Raw genomic sequence first — 20,067 nt, 5'->3', positions numbered from 1 at the left:
CTTGGAACTGTGTCAATATCTCGATTTTATTGTTTCTCAGACAAAAAAAAGATGAATTTTTTTGTGGCATATTATGACTGGTGATCTAGACTAGTGGGAAAGTCGATTTACTACGATAATCCATGCGCAAACAGTCAGAGGAGCATCTCCTCGGTATCTAAGCGTAGGGTTCGTAATCATAAAGGATCAGCTAGCTGCAGTATATTTCAAGCTGCAGAAACCAAATAAAACTGTTAGTTCTGATATCCACTGATGGCAGTTGAATAAATTGAATGCCGTATTTTGACAAAAGAGCCAGCAGTAGCTAGTAACGGACCCAAAAACCACTATGACATTAGGTCATTCAGAGAAAGTTTTGCATGACAATGACTGAAAATGGCTCGACCACACGTTTTAAAAATTGCGAAGGGTATGCTAAAAAATTGATACCAAATAAACATAGTTATGGCCAATGATGGGAAGAAACTTTTGAAAATCGATGGAAGTATTTTAATTATTGTATATTGTACTAATTGTTCTCAATAAATATACTAAAATTACCTAATAAAAGATGGAATGGAGGAAATCTTACTTACTTCAAATAATTCATCACTCTAAATAAACATTTTATTTCAAATAGTTGACACATATTTTCCAAATTACAACTAGCACTTTATATTAACTACTATATATTATTATATACTAACATTAAATATACTTACATTATTCCTCTATAATTAAGTACCACAGCTAATAGAATTTATTTTATTGTTTTATGCGTAAAATAGTTTTTAATTTTATTATTGAGTTTTTGAGTTTTTTTTTTATGTGTTGGCAATAAATTAATTTCGGTTTTGGTAACATTGGGGTTATCGAAAGATATTTTCTACTGTAGTTGTCATTTTATTATTTGTGTTTTGTTAGCTATCCAATGTTCAAATATATATTTATGTTCTATATTAATTTTCTTATTCAGAAATAATAGTAACAATATTACGTATATAAAATACAAGAAATGACCTTTATTTAAAATTAGTTAATTATATTAAAAATAATAAAGAAATATAGTTTCCATAACAATGTTTTTTTTTAATATCATTCTCTAATTTTTTCAGTCCAGTCTCTTAAACATTTCAGAAAGTCAGACTATGAGGTTAGATATACTGCTTATTTAATAAAGTATTTAGTAGCTTAGAATTACGTTAAAATGTAGCTTATGATGATCCCAATATAACAAACATTCTATAATGCTTATTTTCACTATGGCACATATACCTCTATTTTATGGAACAAATTATATATTACACTACAAAACTAAACTAAACTTACTTTCTTGCCAATACACCGTATATTTAATTTTTCTAATAAATCCCGTGTAATATATATTTATGTTTTTTTACAGGGAGAAATGAAATTAAAAAAAGTAGGGGTACGTATTCCGACATTATTTTCATATTAATAGTGCATGGTTTAACACATACTTTTTTGTTGAATTATTTTATGTTAAATGTGTAGAGACCTGTGTGAAAATGTAACGAGATCATTCCTTTTATATTGTAGATATTTTCTGTATTGACGAATATGTACTGACAGTGTTACCAACACTCACTTTCTTATTTAGATTCTGCAGCATAGATAAGTCAATTTAATCGAGCTGCGGCTAGAGAGGTTTTTTAGCTCGAAAATACGTTGTCACGTATGGAATGGATAATTTGCTGGATTAAATTTTTGTGAAGTCGTTTTAAATTTTCGTGCTGATAGTAAATTTAATTTGGGACAAATATAAAAAAGTAGGAACATGTAAATCGAACACGAACTTATCAGATCAGCTTGGTTTAGTAATAGGCCAACTGTTTCAATGAAAGCCGTCGACCAAGATATCAAAACCATTCTCAGCCAACAAGAATTATCAGTTGTTGAATCAAAATCAAACAAAATATACGAATAAATATATTGAATTTGAAGCTAATAACTAATGGATTTTAATCAAGTCAATATCCTGGACTTTTTACGTAGATTCCGAGTCATCTTGTTATTCAGCCTAGGGACTGGAGAATTACCAACTTAGAAGCCATCCCAGAACTCATCCGATCTTACTCAGCCTGGTTACTGGCGCGATTTGAATGTGGTTGTTGATTTTTGTTTAACTAATGTTTATATACAATTACAAATAACAATATTGCAACCATAAAGTTAAATCAGGTCCCAATAGAATCCAAACCCGCAACTCTCGCAGTACTAGCAGAGCTGTCCTATCGGCCATAAGGCCAACTGTTTCGAAGAAAGAATAGAACAAAAAATAGAAAAAAATCCAGGAATAGAGCATGAGATCAGTTTGTAAATTAAATTACATATTCGGTAAAGTTAATTAAGAACGAATGAACTCATGAATTTATTAACAATTTATGTATTTCTTAGTCAACATCTGATATAGTTTTGCCGAGATATTCTAAGGTTTAACAGATTTTTCATTTATTTATCATTAGATGACCATATATACATTTGGCATTAAAACAAAGCAATTAGTATGTTTAATTATTTGATATTAACTTCTACAAAATATTGAAAATATTAGAGATGCTTTCTTTACTAACATGTTTTTACTACATGAATCTAAAGCATTCAAACTTACTCAGCGTGGTTAAGTCTTTGTTCATATTGTAGGATTATTGAAATATAGCCATGGACGTCTGCTACAATATTAACGTAAAATGGTTTACAAGTATAATTATAATCCAGATTTAAGGGTATATTGGTACTAAATTTCATAAATTAGTTTAAAGTAAGTGCAAGTAAATTACTTTTACTTACTTAAATATTATTATAAACACAGTAATGAAAGGTAGCCCTTAATTCAAAGGAAGTTGTTGGGAAGCATATATAAAATAAATATATAACAATGATGGATTCCTAATTAAAAATCGGTTATTAGATTGTTTGCATAGTGATCAACTGGCCGTGAGGAATTGCAAGTAGAATCGCTACTAATTGTACGGATTAATTAAGAGATTAATTTATATTTACCATTAAGGTCATCTATTTGAAGTATGGCAAAGTTATTAGGATTTATGAAAATTATGCACGTATAGGAACTGGTCTCAGCCAGAATGAGTTTTTAGAGAGAGAAGAGAGAAGGCGCCTTTATCAAGACAGCTTCTGGGGATCTTTCGAATATGATATTAAGGTGAATAATCTTATTCCTCCGAATTACATACTATTTACATCTAATACAGAGCATCATAAAATAGGTATCTGGTACCGTTAAATAACATTTAAATAACATAACAATAACAATAGCATAATACTGAAAAAATGTGTAACAATATAACGTAAAAAGTTATTAGTATTTTTGGTGTATGTTCTCTGTTTTTCTCATTCCTAACTGCATTGAAAGCACAGATTGGTCTTTTTGAAAAGATTCTGCGGAAAAATACATGTTAATATTTCCAGTTTTCAAACCCCTCAATTTATTTTCTTTCAAAAAACCTCAAAAGCTTCTCATTTCTTATTGAATAATATATTATTGAGAGAACACTTGTTTATTCTAATGTTAAACCTGTAGCAATATTTTCATTTTCAGTGGGTTAAGGCAAATATTCTGTGAATATTCACATACTATGTATTTAAATTCAATTATCGATGTAGATCTTGATGCAAGACTCACCATTTAAATTACAATTGGCACAATGGTTAAGCAAAGCTCTTTCATATTTCCATCCATAAACATCTGGTCTGAAATGCCTAGAATAAACCTTCCTCTGTGGATGCTTGATGTTCTCGACGAACACTTTTGTTCTCGACTTTTAATATTTTAGAGTCTCCTCTGTATCAATTACGGTTTATCCTGACGGGTCGTAGTGTTTAACGTGGACTCCAAATCACTGTCCTCGGTATTAAATCCTTATCGACTGGCGAGTGAGCAACTTGGAGATCATCCCAGAAGAAATCCGGTCTTACCCAGCCTGGTTACTACTGGCTATCCAGGATAAGGAAAATTACAAATGTTAAAAAATCGGAAATTTACGACCGTGACGATAACAGGATTCAAACCCGCGACTATCGCAACATCAGGAGGACCATCCTGTCGTCTTTACCGTCGCACCAACCAAGTCGGCACACTTTCGTTCTGCTTTTGCGTTTAAGTACATTATTTTTACCTTAAAATCTGTAAAAATTACATCATAAAAACATCATATTTAAAATTATACCCAATATTAGAACAAAAAACAATATAACCTAGGATGCCCTATAGAATTTCAAGTCGAGAAAAAATAAATCTATTAGTTGTTTCTGAATCTATACATTCGACGCTCTAGTGAACTAAAATATAACAAAAAGAAATAATATTAAAAGAAGTTTCTGTTTTTAATGTTAAACTGTAAAATGTTATTTAATGATCATATTCATATAGCCAAGAAATATTATTATAAATTCAGTAATTGCCGACTTCGTCAGCGCAGTGGTCAATGCGACAGGACGGTCCTCCTACTGTTGCGATAGTCGCGGTTTCGAATGATGCTGAGTCATGAACGTACTTCATGTTTGTGATTGTAATGGTAAATGTCTTTATATTTTTTGACACCAGTGGAAAATCCGACAAGGAATAACCATTCCAGTAACGACAGTAACCAGGCTGAGTAAGACCGGATGTCTTCTGGGACGGTCTCTAAGTTGGGCACTGGTCGGTCAAGCCCACGTTAAACAGTAGGATCACTCCAGATAAACTCTCGTTGGTAAAAAGGACACTTTACAATATAAAGAAATGCAATAATTTATTATTAAAAATTAATTGTAAATATCATCAGCAAGTGACTTATATAATATCACTTAAAGCAACCTTACTATTTTATATGACTATTAAGGTAAATGCAAATATTACAGTTCATTCTTAAACACATATAATCAAATCACCGGCAGCAATGTAATCACCTAACAACTTTTTTAATTTCTCACCATACAGTGTTCAAAACAAAAGGAGTTCAACGTAAGACTCACCGGTATCCGTTTATTTGTAGCGCTTTTGTTTTCTTTTAGCTGAAATAATGTAAAAAACTACTCCAGGCCCGTCGAGTCCTTTTCTACATCTGCGTGCATATTATATCCGACTCAGCTCGAGCTTTATTTGCCTGAACATGGCGGATGGGGCTAAAATTTTTCTTTACTCAACATTAAATTAAAAATTATTTTGGATATACAACCGGAGGAGGAAGGATAACTGGAACTTGATAAATAAAGAGATGGAAATATTTTGTTAGGTTTATTCTACCTATAAGTCCCATTCTTTTCCTTGTTTGTCTGGTGTAATTTGTGTTCTATTTTTAAGTATTAAATTTAATTTTATACTTTGTAGGGTGTTATAGTTTACAATGCTTCCTCCCATATATCAAAACAGTTTTTGATGGAATATCCTTCTCGACCAGCAATATATCTGCAATTAGTTATTAATAAATATAATAACCAACAACATCTAACCGAATAAATTGTAAGTTTTACCTTTTTCCATCAATTTTTGTTGTCTTTACACTTTTTTTGTTACTGTCTTGCCAAGAGTGCCGTAATGGGCAATTTTGAAGTATTCAAATTTCATCAAAATACAGAAATTCAAATTCAATAAATATTTAATTTTTTTAAGGTAATATCTGGAAGTTCCATTAAACCTCTCTGGGGTTATCTTTACACCATTTAAACACTATGCCTGTGAGAGTGTATGAAAGGATGTCTTACATCCCTCAAAAAACTGCATGTCACTAACTCTTTTATGTATACTTTCCAGACAGACAATTTTCTCTAAAATAATTTTCTTAAATTATGTTTATATCGATAAAATAGTTTGTGTACTTACTGTTCTTGTACATTTAATATATTTGGTCTCGAATAGAGCCAGTATCAAGATAGTCTAGTTTCGTCACCCACTTTGTATATAGACGTGTTTTCTTGGGTGGATATACCATATTATTATTCGATGTTATTCACACTATCCACACTAATATTTAGCGCGGCAGGAACCCGCTAAAAACATTTTCAATAAGATTGTAGATACTTATATTATTTATTATCATATCGTTCCTTTCCGAAATAGTTTGTTAAAGCCGTAATCAATTTGTGACCCTGACTATCTATTATTTTCGGCATTTTCAAACTAAATAATATAATATATTGCGGAACGATTTAAAATTTATCAAAATAATCCAAGCACTAAAATAACGTTTGTCAGTTTTTAATATGTAGTAATAGTAACTAATATTTTGAATAATTTTGCATTTTGCAAGTATCTGACAACCGGCCGCCGTCCGTTTGTCAAAGGTATGCAAAATTCTCTAGTGCAATATTATTAAGAGGTTTTAACTCTTACCTATAAATTATTGTGGCTCTAAAATTAACTGTAGTGTTCAGATATACTACAATGTTAAGATAAATTATATTTGATAATAATTTTGTTCAATTATTTTATTTAGAATAGAATTTTCTTGTATTTTAAAGCCAAACTGAAGCTTGTTGATGTTGAGTTGATGCGGCAACATTGCAATGTTTCGACATCACAAATATCCACGGCGCATTACTAAAAAAACTTTGAATAGTCTATATGTAACATTAATTGAAATAGTATATATTTGTCTATTAAAACATATATGCAAACTATCACAAGAACTAACAGTTACTAACCTTTTTTAATTTAATTTAATTTAATTTAACAACCATAGCAAGGATTGATAAGTTTAAATACCTACACCACTGAACATTATAACAAAAGTGTAAAAAGTAAGATTATTTTCCGAACTGTAACAACTTCAGATCATCAATGGAATAATAATTATTTTATGTTGCCGTAAACATAAATATGGAATAATAAATGAAGTAATACATGTTTGTATCTTAAAACGAACACCGGTAATTTATTTTTTACAATTTAGAAATCTATATTAAAGGAATATATTTACATTTACATTATATGGACTATTGACTTTTAAAAACTTTTATGCAAATGTGTAGTTAGTTTCTAAGTTAGTAACTGCTTCATGTTTTCATTACTTCTGTTATATATTCACATAATCACCTAAAATATAAGAAGAAAAATTATAAATACACCGGGCTGATTAAAAAGAACAATTTCTTTATCTGTAAAAAGTTTCTTGCAACCTCTTCAAAGCTTCTGTTATAGTTAATCATAAACACTTAATACTATTTAAGAAATAGTAAGGGTAAAGGTTGAATGAAATTTAAATATAAAACTTTTTTCAATCTCTTTAAAACGATGTGTAAGGAGCGATTATTTAATCTAAGAAACAGCAAGAAATTTAAAGGGGTTAGATAAGCTGATTATGAATTAATCGGAATTATTATTTTTTAGTTAATGAGTTCTTTATGAAAAACTCTGAAAAATATATTGTCATATTGCCTTATCAGAATTATTCTTCTAAGATTCCGCACACATATATTTCCATCTCCAACTCATCGAAAATTGTATTCGGTCTTTACAGATACTACAAATAAGCTTTTGCTGGTTCTATTAAGAATAATTTTTTTAAAGTAATTTAAATTTTTATAACAAATATTGTCGATTGCTTCGACGTTGAATTAACTGTCTGCAACTATATCAAACTTCAAGCATTAGAATCAATAATGAGCAGAAATAAATATACTGAAATATACGTTACTGAAAAAACAGCTAATAAAAAAGAGAAAATATTCATATCTCAGTTCATCTTTTACTCCCATGACAAAATGTCCTTATTATAACGACGAAGTTTACTTTTACAGATGAACAAAACCTACTTGAAGCTTTTTAACTGCTGTAGTTTTGTCGCTATTATAAAAGGATTCGAATTAGAGCTTGCTTTATTTTTTTTATGTAGTGGGATGTTTATTACTTATAGAAATGAATGACGATTATATTGAATAATAAAACGTATGTCTTCACTTAGTTCATACGTCATATTGTTCATATCACTTATATTTAGCTGATTGGTTTTTGAAGTACTTAATGTTAGTACTTTGAATTATACTCGTTGTAGGCTCTAGAGGGATATAATGTAGTATCACTTCATTAGAGACGTAGCATGGGCATGGAGTATCGATTATAGTATGCAATACTGTGTTTTGGAACTATAGTCACTTTTCCAATACTAGAGAAGTAATTCATTCGAAACACTGAATGAAATACACATATTATAAATTGTATATCCTTTTTTGTCGTCGGTCTAAATAATAGCATGCTTAAGCTGCAGATTAATAATCAAAGAATGTAAAATAATGTTATGATGTTAATGTCCAAACTACTATTGGGTGTATTATATTTTTATGTGGCAAATATTAAGCTAACGTGATGGCGTTTAACCAATGGAAATATAACATTAAGATATTCATTTGTGGTAGATTTGTATTCTTGAATATAATGAATTAGAAATGCCTATACTAAAGATAGAATGCGAAAAAGCGATATTCTGAGCAAAACGTCGAGTGATCTGAACGCGTATCCATCTCACCAATAATGTTAACTGTAACTATCTTAACAACACAAGCACCCCATTTTCTTCCATAATGTTCTCATCCTCATTTGTTAGAGTGTTTGAAATGCGGCGAAACATCCTGATAACATTACAAACATACGCCGTTGTGATGAAAACGATAGTTGATAACGACGATGAGGTAACGTGGTGTGAGACAAAAAAGAAGAAACATAAAACCGAAAATTTATTATATTAATAACGGCTCGCTAAGAACGTTAATAAAATTTTTTAATATAAATTTACGATTAGTTCATAAATTTTACGATGTGAACTGAATGATACGAGTAAATGCAGACAAAATATGAAGGTTTACTTTACTATATAAAGTTTCATCGCGAAACGGAGCGTTTAGGAAACGACTGTCGTTTGTTTTAATCAAGATATTTAATATAGAGTTTTCGGGATACATTCCTTGTTATCAGTATCAGCCTTTTATTCACCAAATATTTTTGTAGGTAAATACTGTCAAATCATCAGAAGTTTAAAAAACGCAAATATTTAATTTCAAAAAGAGTGTCGCTCTCTTATATTTGTGGACATTTGTTCGTATAAAGTCGAAATCCTTGGAATCATTTTTAACGTTTAGTTTGAAAATTTAACATAGGTTTGCAGTTGCAAGTTTGCAATACAGTGCAATCTAACGAAACTGAAGAGAATTATAAAATAGTCATTATACTAAGTTATTCCTTACAATGAGATGTTTTATGTAGGCGTTAGTTTGAACTACAATTCATTTTAGCAAGGTAAGAAAACTTGTTTATTAACCTCAAGATTACTTTAGAATAACAGAACAGAACTTTTTTAACCAGTTTGGAACTGTTATTTTTTGAAATTCGTGTTCAATATCAGCAATATACTGTATAACAACTTTATTTTTATAGTGCGCTTGAAGCTTTGAATCATGCTTAAGTCTAGCGATTGATGTTTAGAAGTTGTCTTTACAGGCAAGTTCTTTATTTTTATATTTGTTACATTCCTAATATGCGCTATGCACTTATCAAAAAATATAACAATTTTCTACTTTCTTTATGTCGTTATCAAGACATTTAAAACAATTATTAAAAGCATCACGGATCATCCAAGCATCATTGTTTCGCGTGTACTCTGTTGGCAATTTTTGGGTTCCATTAAAATTTGTTCCTAGCAACACTACTTGTGGTTTTTCCGGCTATGACACTTATCGCCTTTGAATGATTTTAAATGATGACGTCTTGAGGTAAAAAAATGCAGAAAAGTTTTGTTTCATTGACCTTAAAGGTCTTATCGATCATACTCCTTCATCAGCTTTACAAGTTTCTCTTTCCACTCATCCTATACTTCTTTATTTATTTCTGCACTATTGCTGACTTCAAACATAGTCGTAGCGACATTGAATATGCAGAACGCAGTGGACGTCCAAATGAGGTGGTAACATCAGAAAACATAAAAATATTCACAAAATCGTTTTGAATGATCGAAAAGTGAAGATGCGTGAGCTAGCTAACATCGTAAAGATATCAAAAGAACATGTTGGTTTTATAGTGCATGAGCATTTGATTATGAGAAAATTCTGTTCCAAATGGGTGCCGCGTTTGCTCACCGTTGACTAAAAACAACAGCAGCGTTTTGTAATGTTTAAACGTAAGAAACAGGAATTTTTGCGTCGATATGTGACAATGGATGTTTAGGATAAATGATGTGGCTCGGTGAATGGAGGTAAAACGAAATGAAACAGTGCTGTTTACATCATGTGACAATTATTTATTGAAGTAATATAAAAATGTAAAAATACAATTGATAAAACGGATGGCAGCGGTATTACCTAGTGACGAGGCTTGGGCAGTCAATTGTGGCGCGTCTGAACGATGGTCGTTTACTGAATGATTGGAAATACCCCTCAATAACATCTGAGATAAACGTTAAAAGCCATTCGTTATCGGGTTCTAGTTGGCGCTGCCGGAACCCCGCCCGTGTTCAACATCTGGGATTATATTTCTGAGTATTTTGTAGACCGTTATTCCACTATGTAAAATTCGATGTGCCTCAAGGTCGCTACATATAAAACACTGATCCATCACTTTACTCTGGAATTAATACGATCGTCATCCAAGTGGACAGCAACTGGTGACAGGCCTATTTTGAGGCAAAAGATAAATCGTTCTACACAAGTGGTATTGAAATGGTAGCGCTGTAATAATTGTGTGGCTTTTGATTTAGATTACGTTGAAACCAGTTTTGAACAAAAAAAAACGCGTTTTCTTTGTTACGGCAGCTACTTTTCAGCCCATATATTATTTTTCAAGAAATAATCTCTTTAATTTAATTACTAAGCGAATTGTTGAACTTTTTCCTGAAGAATGGGACCTTAGATAGCCACAGATTGGTCTCGGCCTGTATTAACTCTTTCAAAATTAATTCCTCTTTGCACGCAACCCACTTCTTCAGAAATAGAGTTATTTGATTTTGAACTAATACCCAAGTTATTTCTACTGTTCAGTTAGATATACCCCCATAGACGTTTTATATTCCAATGAAGTTTCTTTGAAATATACAATTATTTCAGTCATACTAATTTCTTGCTTCAAAAATTGCCCGTGAATATTGCATACCATTAGTTTAAAATTTGCAGGGATTTTATAGGATCATCTTTTGTTTTTCCCAAAATATAGTATAAAACTTTATTTCGTGTGCCGAGTAAATTTCTTTAACGGGCAGATAATGGCTTGATAAACATTTTAAAGAATTTGCATCAAGGAAAGTATTATACACTAGTTAGAACAGTTTAAACGCAAATCTGATTCTCCATAATAGTCACTTTTCCAAGGAATCCTCAAAATAATGTCGGAAAACCTTCAAATATCATTATCAAGGATGGCATATTAACATTAAACCCAAAGACTTATTTGGTGGTATGTTAATAACCACTACTAATATATCTTAGCTTCATTTTTCACTAGTTATTTTAAAATATTTAAACATATCAGAAAAGGTATTTCAATAACAAAAAATCTACACTACAATTAAAACGAAATCTTTGGCCTGGTGAAGATAAATGGATAAGACAATAGAAGCTAACATCTACGGCGTATTCCTGTGAAAGTAATGTCATAAAATGGACGAGTGTCAAAAAAAGCAAGTAGAAAATGCCCTTCATAAAAACCTGGCTGGTGCCAACGGCAATTTCAGTGACATCATGTAGGATCATCGATTTTTAATGGAATTTTAGGTGCTTCCGGTAAATTTTCGCTCGCAAAGCTGCTACTCTTTCATATTTTATTGTCGCGCGATAGTGTCGATTGGTTTTTGAACGGCCCCATATGCATATAGCCTTCGAAATATGTGTAATATGTATTTCGGCGTGTCGAAGTGCTTCATTAGTTTGAGTGTAATATGAGAGCAATTATTTCAATTATTTCGGTAATGAGGAAATTGTTAAATCAAGGTTATCAACCGTTTTTTCCTCCACGAAATAATTGCGTTGGCAAGACAACAGTTTTACTGTTACTGGACAACACTTATTCAAAAAATTGTTAAAATTATTTATTTGATACCTATTACTATTTGATACTACTTATTTGATAAAATAATAATTTCGTTGCCTATATTTTTAAATAGAATTGTTTTGTTCTATACTTATTTATTGCACAATTCAATGTTTAAAATATCACGTAAAATCACATAAAAGTAATTCTCATAATTTTTCCTGTCAGTAAATTTATTTATTTCACTATAATGTTGACTATAATTCCATGTAATATTCTAGAATCGCAATATAGCTCGTCTTTAATGAATGTTCTACGACTGTCGTTAATCTACTGCTTTCTACTTTGTCTTGTTTTTAGCATAAATCCCTTTTCAATTTTATCGACTCTTATTTTTTTTTCGATCAATTTTAAAAATTAACATATGTCACTTATATATTAACATATCTAAAAAGAACTTGATTGAAGATGATTATTTCTGTCCTGTAAAACTCTCAACAATTCGTGTAATATTTGAGTGTTGATACATCGTTTGCCTAAATCTATTTGTCTCCAAAGAATAGTTCTTACTGTTATTCCTATAATGCACTTACACGCACAGCATTTTGTCATAAAAAATACAACCCATATCATTACGCAACCGTGTTTATCTTATTTAACTCCAATGAACTCTTGTCTATTCCCCAGTATTCCCAAAAAACCGCGTCATCAAAAGCGTCATTTTAGATCAATTGGGTAAATAAGCCAAAATGTAAAAGTTCTTACGGGCCATTAAAGAAACCGAATTCAACAGCAGTTTCACAAATGGCACAAATTTATTGCATCTAAGCGATTTTTTAAAATTTCTAGGGGCGGCAAAGTATTTTTAGGTGTGATGTTTACGTGTATTTTTTTTATTCTTTTTTCTAAAACAAGACAATCAAAGAAGATCATAATTTTTTAATAAGAAGATGCTACTACTTTATATGCATCCAACGATCGAAACTGGCTTCAACATTTTAAACTCCAACATAATTATTTGCAACAATTGTCAGGCGAAGATCCAGCTCGAACGCTCAGAACTTACGTATAGCTTAGCAGTTAATTAATCTACAGTTGTTAAATATTTACACGTGATGGAAAAGATCCAAATGGACCAAAAATGCCATTGAAAAACCGAAGAAATGCTAAAATGGATCGATGATTCAATGGGTTCGTGGACAATAAGTATTTTTTTATGAGTTCCGTTATACAATATAACTATACTAATATGTAGAAGATCGCTTAATTAAGTGACCTGCTGTAAAAACTTTTACTCTATATCTAATTCTAGAGACTATTCTAACTTATTCTAGGGATTATTATATATCATTATATGTGCCTATTAATCAGTTGGTATAGTAGTTCGCATTTGAGCTTACACAGTTCACTGTCATCGCGCGCATTTAACTGTTAGGTGAGTGACATTGGGATGCACTAACAGTCTTTCAGAGTACTTTGCACTAATACTTTGAATCACATTCGTTATGGGTTCTAAGGGGATATCGCGCTGAATTAGTTTGTTGGAGACGTAATATGGGGCATTGCCGATGACTCACTACACTTTATTCTGGAACCTCTGATGGATAGCTGTGTTAAATTTACTAGTAGTATCCCACAGTTTAATACCATATGTCCAAATGGGTCCAAAATAAAAAGCATTGACTTATACAGCAAAAGCTTGTTATCTAAATGTAATGTAGATTTACGCCCTATCAGCCAATACATTTAGTTTAGTTTAAGCCCAAGTTGATTACGTTTTCTCACTATATGTTTTTTCTACGTTAAGCATCGATCAAAATTCATTCCAAGTTATTTAACATTGTCTGTCCGCGGGAATTCAGAATTACTAATTTTTATTGGGGGACAAGTCCTTCTACAAAGGGTGAATGTCACATGGGTAGATATTGTCTCATTTGCTTTGCATTGCCGATAATTCATATATTCAACCAAAATTCGATTTTGTTTAGATGAAGTTGGAGGTTCCTTGTCGCTGATATTGGATCCTCGAGTTACGATAACAGCTCTATCATCAGCATATATTGCAACGGTAGTGTTTCTTGAGGTCGGTAGGTCAACTATATACAATATATATAACAATGATCAAGGACACTGCCCTGCGGAACACCTGAATATATTGGTTGTAGATCAATTTATTCGTCATCTTGTTCCACAATTAAATGCCTGTCTGTGAAGTATGGTTTCAGTAGTAGAAAATGCGTGTTCGGCAAAAGCTTTTTCAATTTAACCTGCAGTTCAGTGTGTCACACCTAGTTGAAAGCTTGATATATATCAAGAAATCCAGCGTAGCAATATTTTTTTATCATTCAAGTTTTTGATAATTTGGTTGACTAAACTGTGTATTTATTCTGTTATCGTGTGTTTATTACGGAAGCCAAATTGATGGTCTGGAATAATACTTCTCTATTCTGTGATTATTTTGAGTCTCTTAATGTATTTTTGTATTAAATATCTTCGAAAAACTTTGGAGGTCACAGGTAACAGACTTGTAGTACGATAAGTCTTCTGATTTCTTCACTGGTTTAAGAATCATAATGTATTGAGTCACTTTCCAAGTGCTAGTAAGGTAATTAGATCTTAACATACCATTAAATATAAAAGGTATAAACTCCATGCATTTTTCTGATAGCTCTTTTAAGATTGTTCCACTAATTAAATCAATGCCAGATGTTTTTTAGCATTGATATATTTCACGGTTATTTATTTAACTCCCACAAGAGGAAATAAAGCAACAAACTAATGCATAACATTTTTGTTTCAGGATCCTGTCTAAGCTATGGTCATGCTTGCTGGGGAGGTAAGTATTTTTAAGTTACATAAAATCGTCTTAATAGATTAATAGTGGTTATTTAATAGGAAAATCATATTTTTTTTATAACTAACTTTAATAATAAGCTACAGCAACAATTTTAGAACAGATAATAAGCAATCATAAAATTGGAAATGAAGTGAAATTTCCAGTTAACATTGGGCTTTATAAAGTTTTATATAATTTACCAGTCTGAAATTAAGCTGAAGACTAATAAATCTTAGGCAAACAGGCTAAGAAGTATACTGCATTTTCATCAAGGAACTCTCTATTATTTTTACACAGGGTACAATATTTTGCGATATAGCAATTCAATTCACAAAAGTTAAAATGAAGCATCTATTTATTTTAATAAAAATACTACAATACCAGTTTCTGTTGAAAACGTTAATATAAATTTAATTATACTTATAGTCTGTAATTTCGCAGAACAATATCTGCACCTTGTTTAAACTTAATAAGTTTAATTTAACTTTGGTGGTTAACAAGACTCCGCGTTGTAGACTTACTTTCTGGCTAAATTTAAAAAATATGGGCTGTATATCCATCAGATGCTGAAGTATTGTTATTATGTCGGAAAGGACTTTTTATTTAGGGATTCCAGAATTAAATTTATTGCTTCCTTTGGAGAAAGTTTAATAGGATAAGTTGCATCAAATTGCACTGTATGATTAGTCTAGAATATTTATTGGAATCTTGAATACTTTCTACACTGATTGTGTGTAATGTTACTGATTGTAAGCAATGTAATTTATGATGATTATATTCTGCAAGAGATCTAACAGTTTGTGGTTGGTAGTGTTAGTTACACGGAATGGACGCCGAAGGATTTCGCTGATTGTTCTGGAAGAATTGTTTATTATATTGATGATATTAACATTATAACTAGAGTGTTCAATTGAATGTTATCTTTCACTTTAACGTTACTTATTCATTGAATAATCATGACCAAAAATCAGTCATAATAATCATGAATAATCAATAATAAATCAATAATAATAATTATTCAATAATTAAATATTATAATAAAATATTATAACATGTCAGTTGGAAATTCCTCGGTCTGACACATAGATGGCACTACTAGAATTAAATCCATATGTTTTCTAGTTAGCCCTAACCCTCAAAAGATGCGTGCATGAATTTGACAGCTGTCGGATCATTAGTTTGTGAATTACAGCATTATGCGTTTTTGCGTCGATATATGACAATGGATAAAACATCTGGCGTCTGTATTTTGGGATGCGCATGGAATAATTTTCATTGACTACTTTGAAATGGAAAGAACCATCAACAGCGACTATTACATAGCGTTATTGGGCCGTTTGAACAACCAAATCGCGGAAAAAACGGCCGCATTTGAAGAAAAATAAAGTGAAGCAGCACCAAGACAATGCACCGTGTCACAAATCAGTGAAAACGTTGGCAAAAATTTATGAACTGGGCTTCGAATTGCTTCCTCATCCACCGTATTCTCCAGATCTGGCCCAAGCCACTATTTCCTGTTCTCAGATCTCCAAAGAATGCTCGGTGGGAAGAAATATTAGTCGAATGAAAAGGTGATCCCCGAAAGTGAGGCCGATTTTGAAGCAAAGGACAAATCGTACTACAAAAATGGTACCAAAAAGTTGGAGGGTCGCTATAGGGGATTATAGGGGATAGGCCCTTGAAGGGGATTATGTTGAATGAAAAACTAATTTTGCCAAAAAAAATGTGCTTCACTATGGTAGGCCGGGGACTTTTCACTTGACCTGTTATAAATTATATTATGTTTTAATTGTTACTGTGTTGAGGCCTCACTGACAAAAAACACGTCTGAAGGTCACCCAGTGCCATATGAAGCTTTTGGCAACCATACTCCATTCATTTCAACCTGTGAATACTGGTTTAGACATTTTGAACGTAGTGATTTTAGTGAGCACTGCGCAAGAGACCACCGATATATGAGCAAAGACACAACAATATTAATCTTCAGCATGATAAAGCAATTGAACACATTAAAATGGGAAGTGCTACCCCATCTGTTAAATTCCTCAGACATTGCTCTTTCTGATTACTACTTGTTGTGTCGTATGGGTGAGTGGTGATTTGTCTGACCATCGCCTCACTCCTAATAAAGATATCAAAAATTGATCGATTCGTGTACAGCTTCCAAAGACACATCGTTCTGTTGAGATGGAACCGATAAATTAACTGAAATATAGGAAAAATTAACGGCAATCGATGAACTTTGAACAAAATACATCGACCGATTTGTCACAACAAAGCTTCAAATTTAAAACCAGTCCATTAAAACTAATTTATAGGTCTAATATCATAAACAAGATTCTAACATAAATGTTCAGCAATTAACTTTTATCAATCAACGACATTATCCCTTGGTCGACACAATTTACCCAAACCACTATTTCTTTAACAATCAAGTGAAAACCGATATCTTCAGAAATATGAATAATTCAGCCGAATTAAACAAAGTTAGACCCTCGATATTTATGAAGTAGATATCTAAGCATAAAACAATTGCAGGCCATGGGAAAAGAAGTGGAGACGAAGCGCCCTTCGCCCGCACCAACGTCGCCGTGCCCTCCGACGATCCCGACGCCAGAGCGAAATGGTTCCTCTCCAAACTGATCACTCCCCTGGAGCTTAGATATTACGGAAAGAAGGAAACAGATACAACAAATGGCCGTTCGGATGTTCAGGATCTCTTAAACGAAATGGAAAAGGACGACGGTAAAAGGTATGTAGTTTATTATTCATGAGTTCGTAAAAATGTCTTTGGTGCTGATTGTCTATGCATATTTTTCTCTTCTTAACTATGACCGTTGGAGACAGTAACAACTATCGTATTCTATTAGCTTTTCGATGTTATCATAAAATATTTTATTACTCGCTGGAAATTTCAAATAGGTTAATAAATATTTCAGTTCTTTAATAAAAAATTATCAAAATATGTAACATTACTTATAAAGTTTTCAACGCCAAAACATATAATAATAATATCATATACTATATCATATAATAATATCATTACAATAACACCTCGAAAACTCGAAGAACGTTGGCATATATATGGTTTTGAGTAACTTTTAAATCTCACAGCAGTGAAAGGAATATATATATATATATATATATATATATATATATATATATATATATATGGAGTATATGTTTAATCCAAAAATTTGAAAATTAGTTTGATCATTAAATTAATTTTAAATATTTGTGAAGAACGGGATCCTTAGTTCTTCAATCGAATTGTTATCAAATTAGTACCAGAGTTCGAGTTCGCATGAAACGCATGGGCGCATGATGGCAGCGCTCACTGCGCTCCTAAAACGGCTCACGAAATTGCATTAAATATAATTTGGAACTTGTTTTTGTGCTGTGACTGATCTTCGATCTATGTGAAAATGTAGATAAGACGTGTGTATCTTTGATTTTGCTGTAGTGACAAGCCATGGATACCGAAATTGTTTTGTTATGCGTGCAGAATAGATCTGTTCAAATGGTCACTTAGTGAAAATATTTACTTTTCATTTTCTGTAGCAAATTACTGGAGATGTTGCTGTACCACCGTTACCATGCAAAAATATATAGATGATAGCTACTTTTAGTTGGTGTATGTCGTCGGTATAAATACGAAGAAATAGCACAGTATATATGTACTGACCTATCGAATCAACATAGACCAGCAGACCAGTAATGATCAGTATATTAATCGGTATTCCAGTACTTAACCAGGTTGTTTCAAGAACAGTCATTTGCCAAAATCAAAGAAGGACGATTTATCGGACCTCATAGTCGAAATGTGACTAATAACGCTTGGCAGTGTGGACTTGACCTTTTTGGTAACCATAATTCATCGGATTATAAGCACGTAATCGACAATTTGTTGCAAAATTAGTACTAGATTTGATATCTCTCAGAATACATTATTTACATTCACCTAATTTTTTGCCACAAAACTTAGTCATGAAGGTGTTATTAACGATTGCTGTTGAACTCTAGCGTATGAAACAGATTCCAAATGGTATAAAAGACTCATTTCAGTCTCTGCTCATTTTTGGTTTGCAATTTTTAGTTCGATAAATGACCCTCAATTGGCAAAAATAATAAAATAATGAGTTTATGGAATAATTTAAAAACTAGGACAAATTTAAAAAACGGACTGCTGGTTTGGAATATCTTTTGGTTGCTCAAGTCATATACAAAAATCCTGTATATTTGTGTAATTTTCGGTCATTGAAATAAATTGTCTAATACAAAACATGACATCGTAATATTGCACATCAGTCATCAATAATCTTCATGCATCAACACATTTTACATAAGTGCGTGTTCTTAGATTCCTTATTTGAATTTTGACCTAAATTTTCTTCTATAATTTAAAAGAATAAACTATAAATACACATTTCTTACTTTATAAGTAGATACCAATGCGTAGCTAAGTCGTAAGTAATATCATAAGTCTAAGGAATGTTTAATGAAACATAATAATGTAAAAGATGCTGGAAGTCTATGAAAACACGGACTTAAAAGTCTCAGTCAAACTTAAATCATAATGTGATATCTCTATAAATTAGCAATGGATAAAGTAAAAATATATTAATGAAATAAATATGATAATTTATCATATTTTTTAAAGTACTACTTAAAATAGTTGTTAACTATCAAACATTACATTCTTAAAATTGTTCGTCAAGCCCGTTTAATTTCTTCGTTCACCTTTAATCTTCCATGAATATCCTGATTTCCAAAATATCATATATCTTTAACAGTACTGAAGTTTCGGTCATCATGTTGATTCTTGGATTTCTTTGTGCAAGCCCAAAATTGAGCATCTATGTAATTTATTTGCTAACTTGTACATCTCACTGAGAATCATGAAGAAGAAAATAAATATTCTTATAATACCAACACTTATATGTTACAAATATAAAATACTAATGAACATAAGTATTTAACGGAGATATTTCCAAGTCTATAAAGTAAACGTTTATAGAAAAATACTCATAAACTGTAGTTTTGCAGCAATTTGTCGATAAGTATTTTCGAAAGTTTTGTCAATATTTGGCTGGCTTTTAGTTACCTTTTGAAACAATATGTTAGGATGCCATAAACAGGATCTGATTTTAAAATTCTTAACCTTATTCCTGTATTTAAAATATAAATGGAAAACATTAAGGAGACATTCGTATATTTTATATTTCAATGGTATAATAATCGTTAACTTTCTATACTTTGTTTAGTATAAAGCTGTTATAATTTT

The 20,067-nt window shown here is 31.5% G+C and overlaps 1 protein-coding gene across 2 annotated transcripts in view; it reads left to right on the top strand.

The window, feature by feature from the left end:
• Nucleotides 1–20,067, top strand: part of CCHa1 (neuropeptide CCHamide 1) — a 63,761-nt gene that overhangs the window by 15,453 nt on the left and 28,241 nt on the right. For both annotated transcript variants that reach the window (XM_076400936.1, XM_076400945.1), the window contains exons 2-4: nucleotides 1,382–1,408; nucleotides 14,748–14,783; nucleotides 17,322–17,535. In XM_076400936.1, the coding sequence (XP_076257051.1) occupies nucleotides 1,382–1,408; nucleotides 14,748–14,783; nucleotides 17,322–17,535 (277 nt within the window). The remainder of the gene's footprint in view (nucleotides 1–1,381; nucleotides 1,409–14,747; nucleotides 14,784–17,321; nucleotides 17,536–20,067) is intronic.

This window comes from Rhynchophorus ferrugineus, unplaced genomic scaffold (genome assembly GCF_030347505.1).
Source record: "Rhynchophorus ferrugineus isolate W39M unplaced genomic scaffold, kcgeb_rfMv2 rfM1, whole genome shotgun sequence".
In the NCBI taxonomy this organism is placed as follows: domain Eukaryota; kingdom Metazoa; phylum Arthropoda; class Insecta; order Coleoptera; family Curculionidae; genus Rhynchophorus; species Rhynchophorus ferrugineus.
The sequence above is the reverse complement of the archived record's forward strand: the minus strand, read 5'-3'. Positions and strand labels throughout refer to the sequence as shown.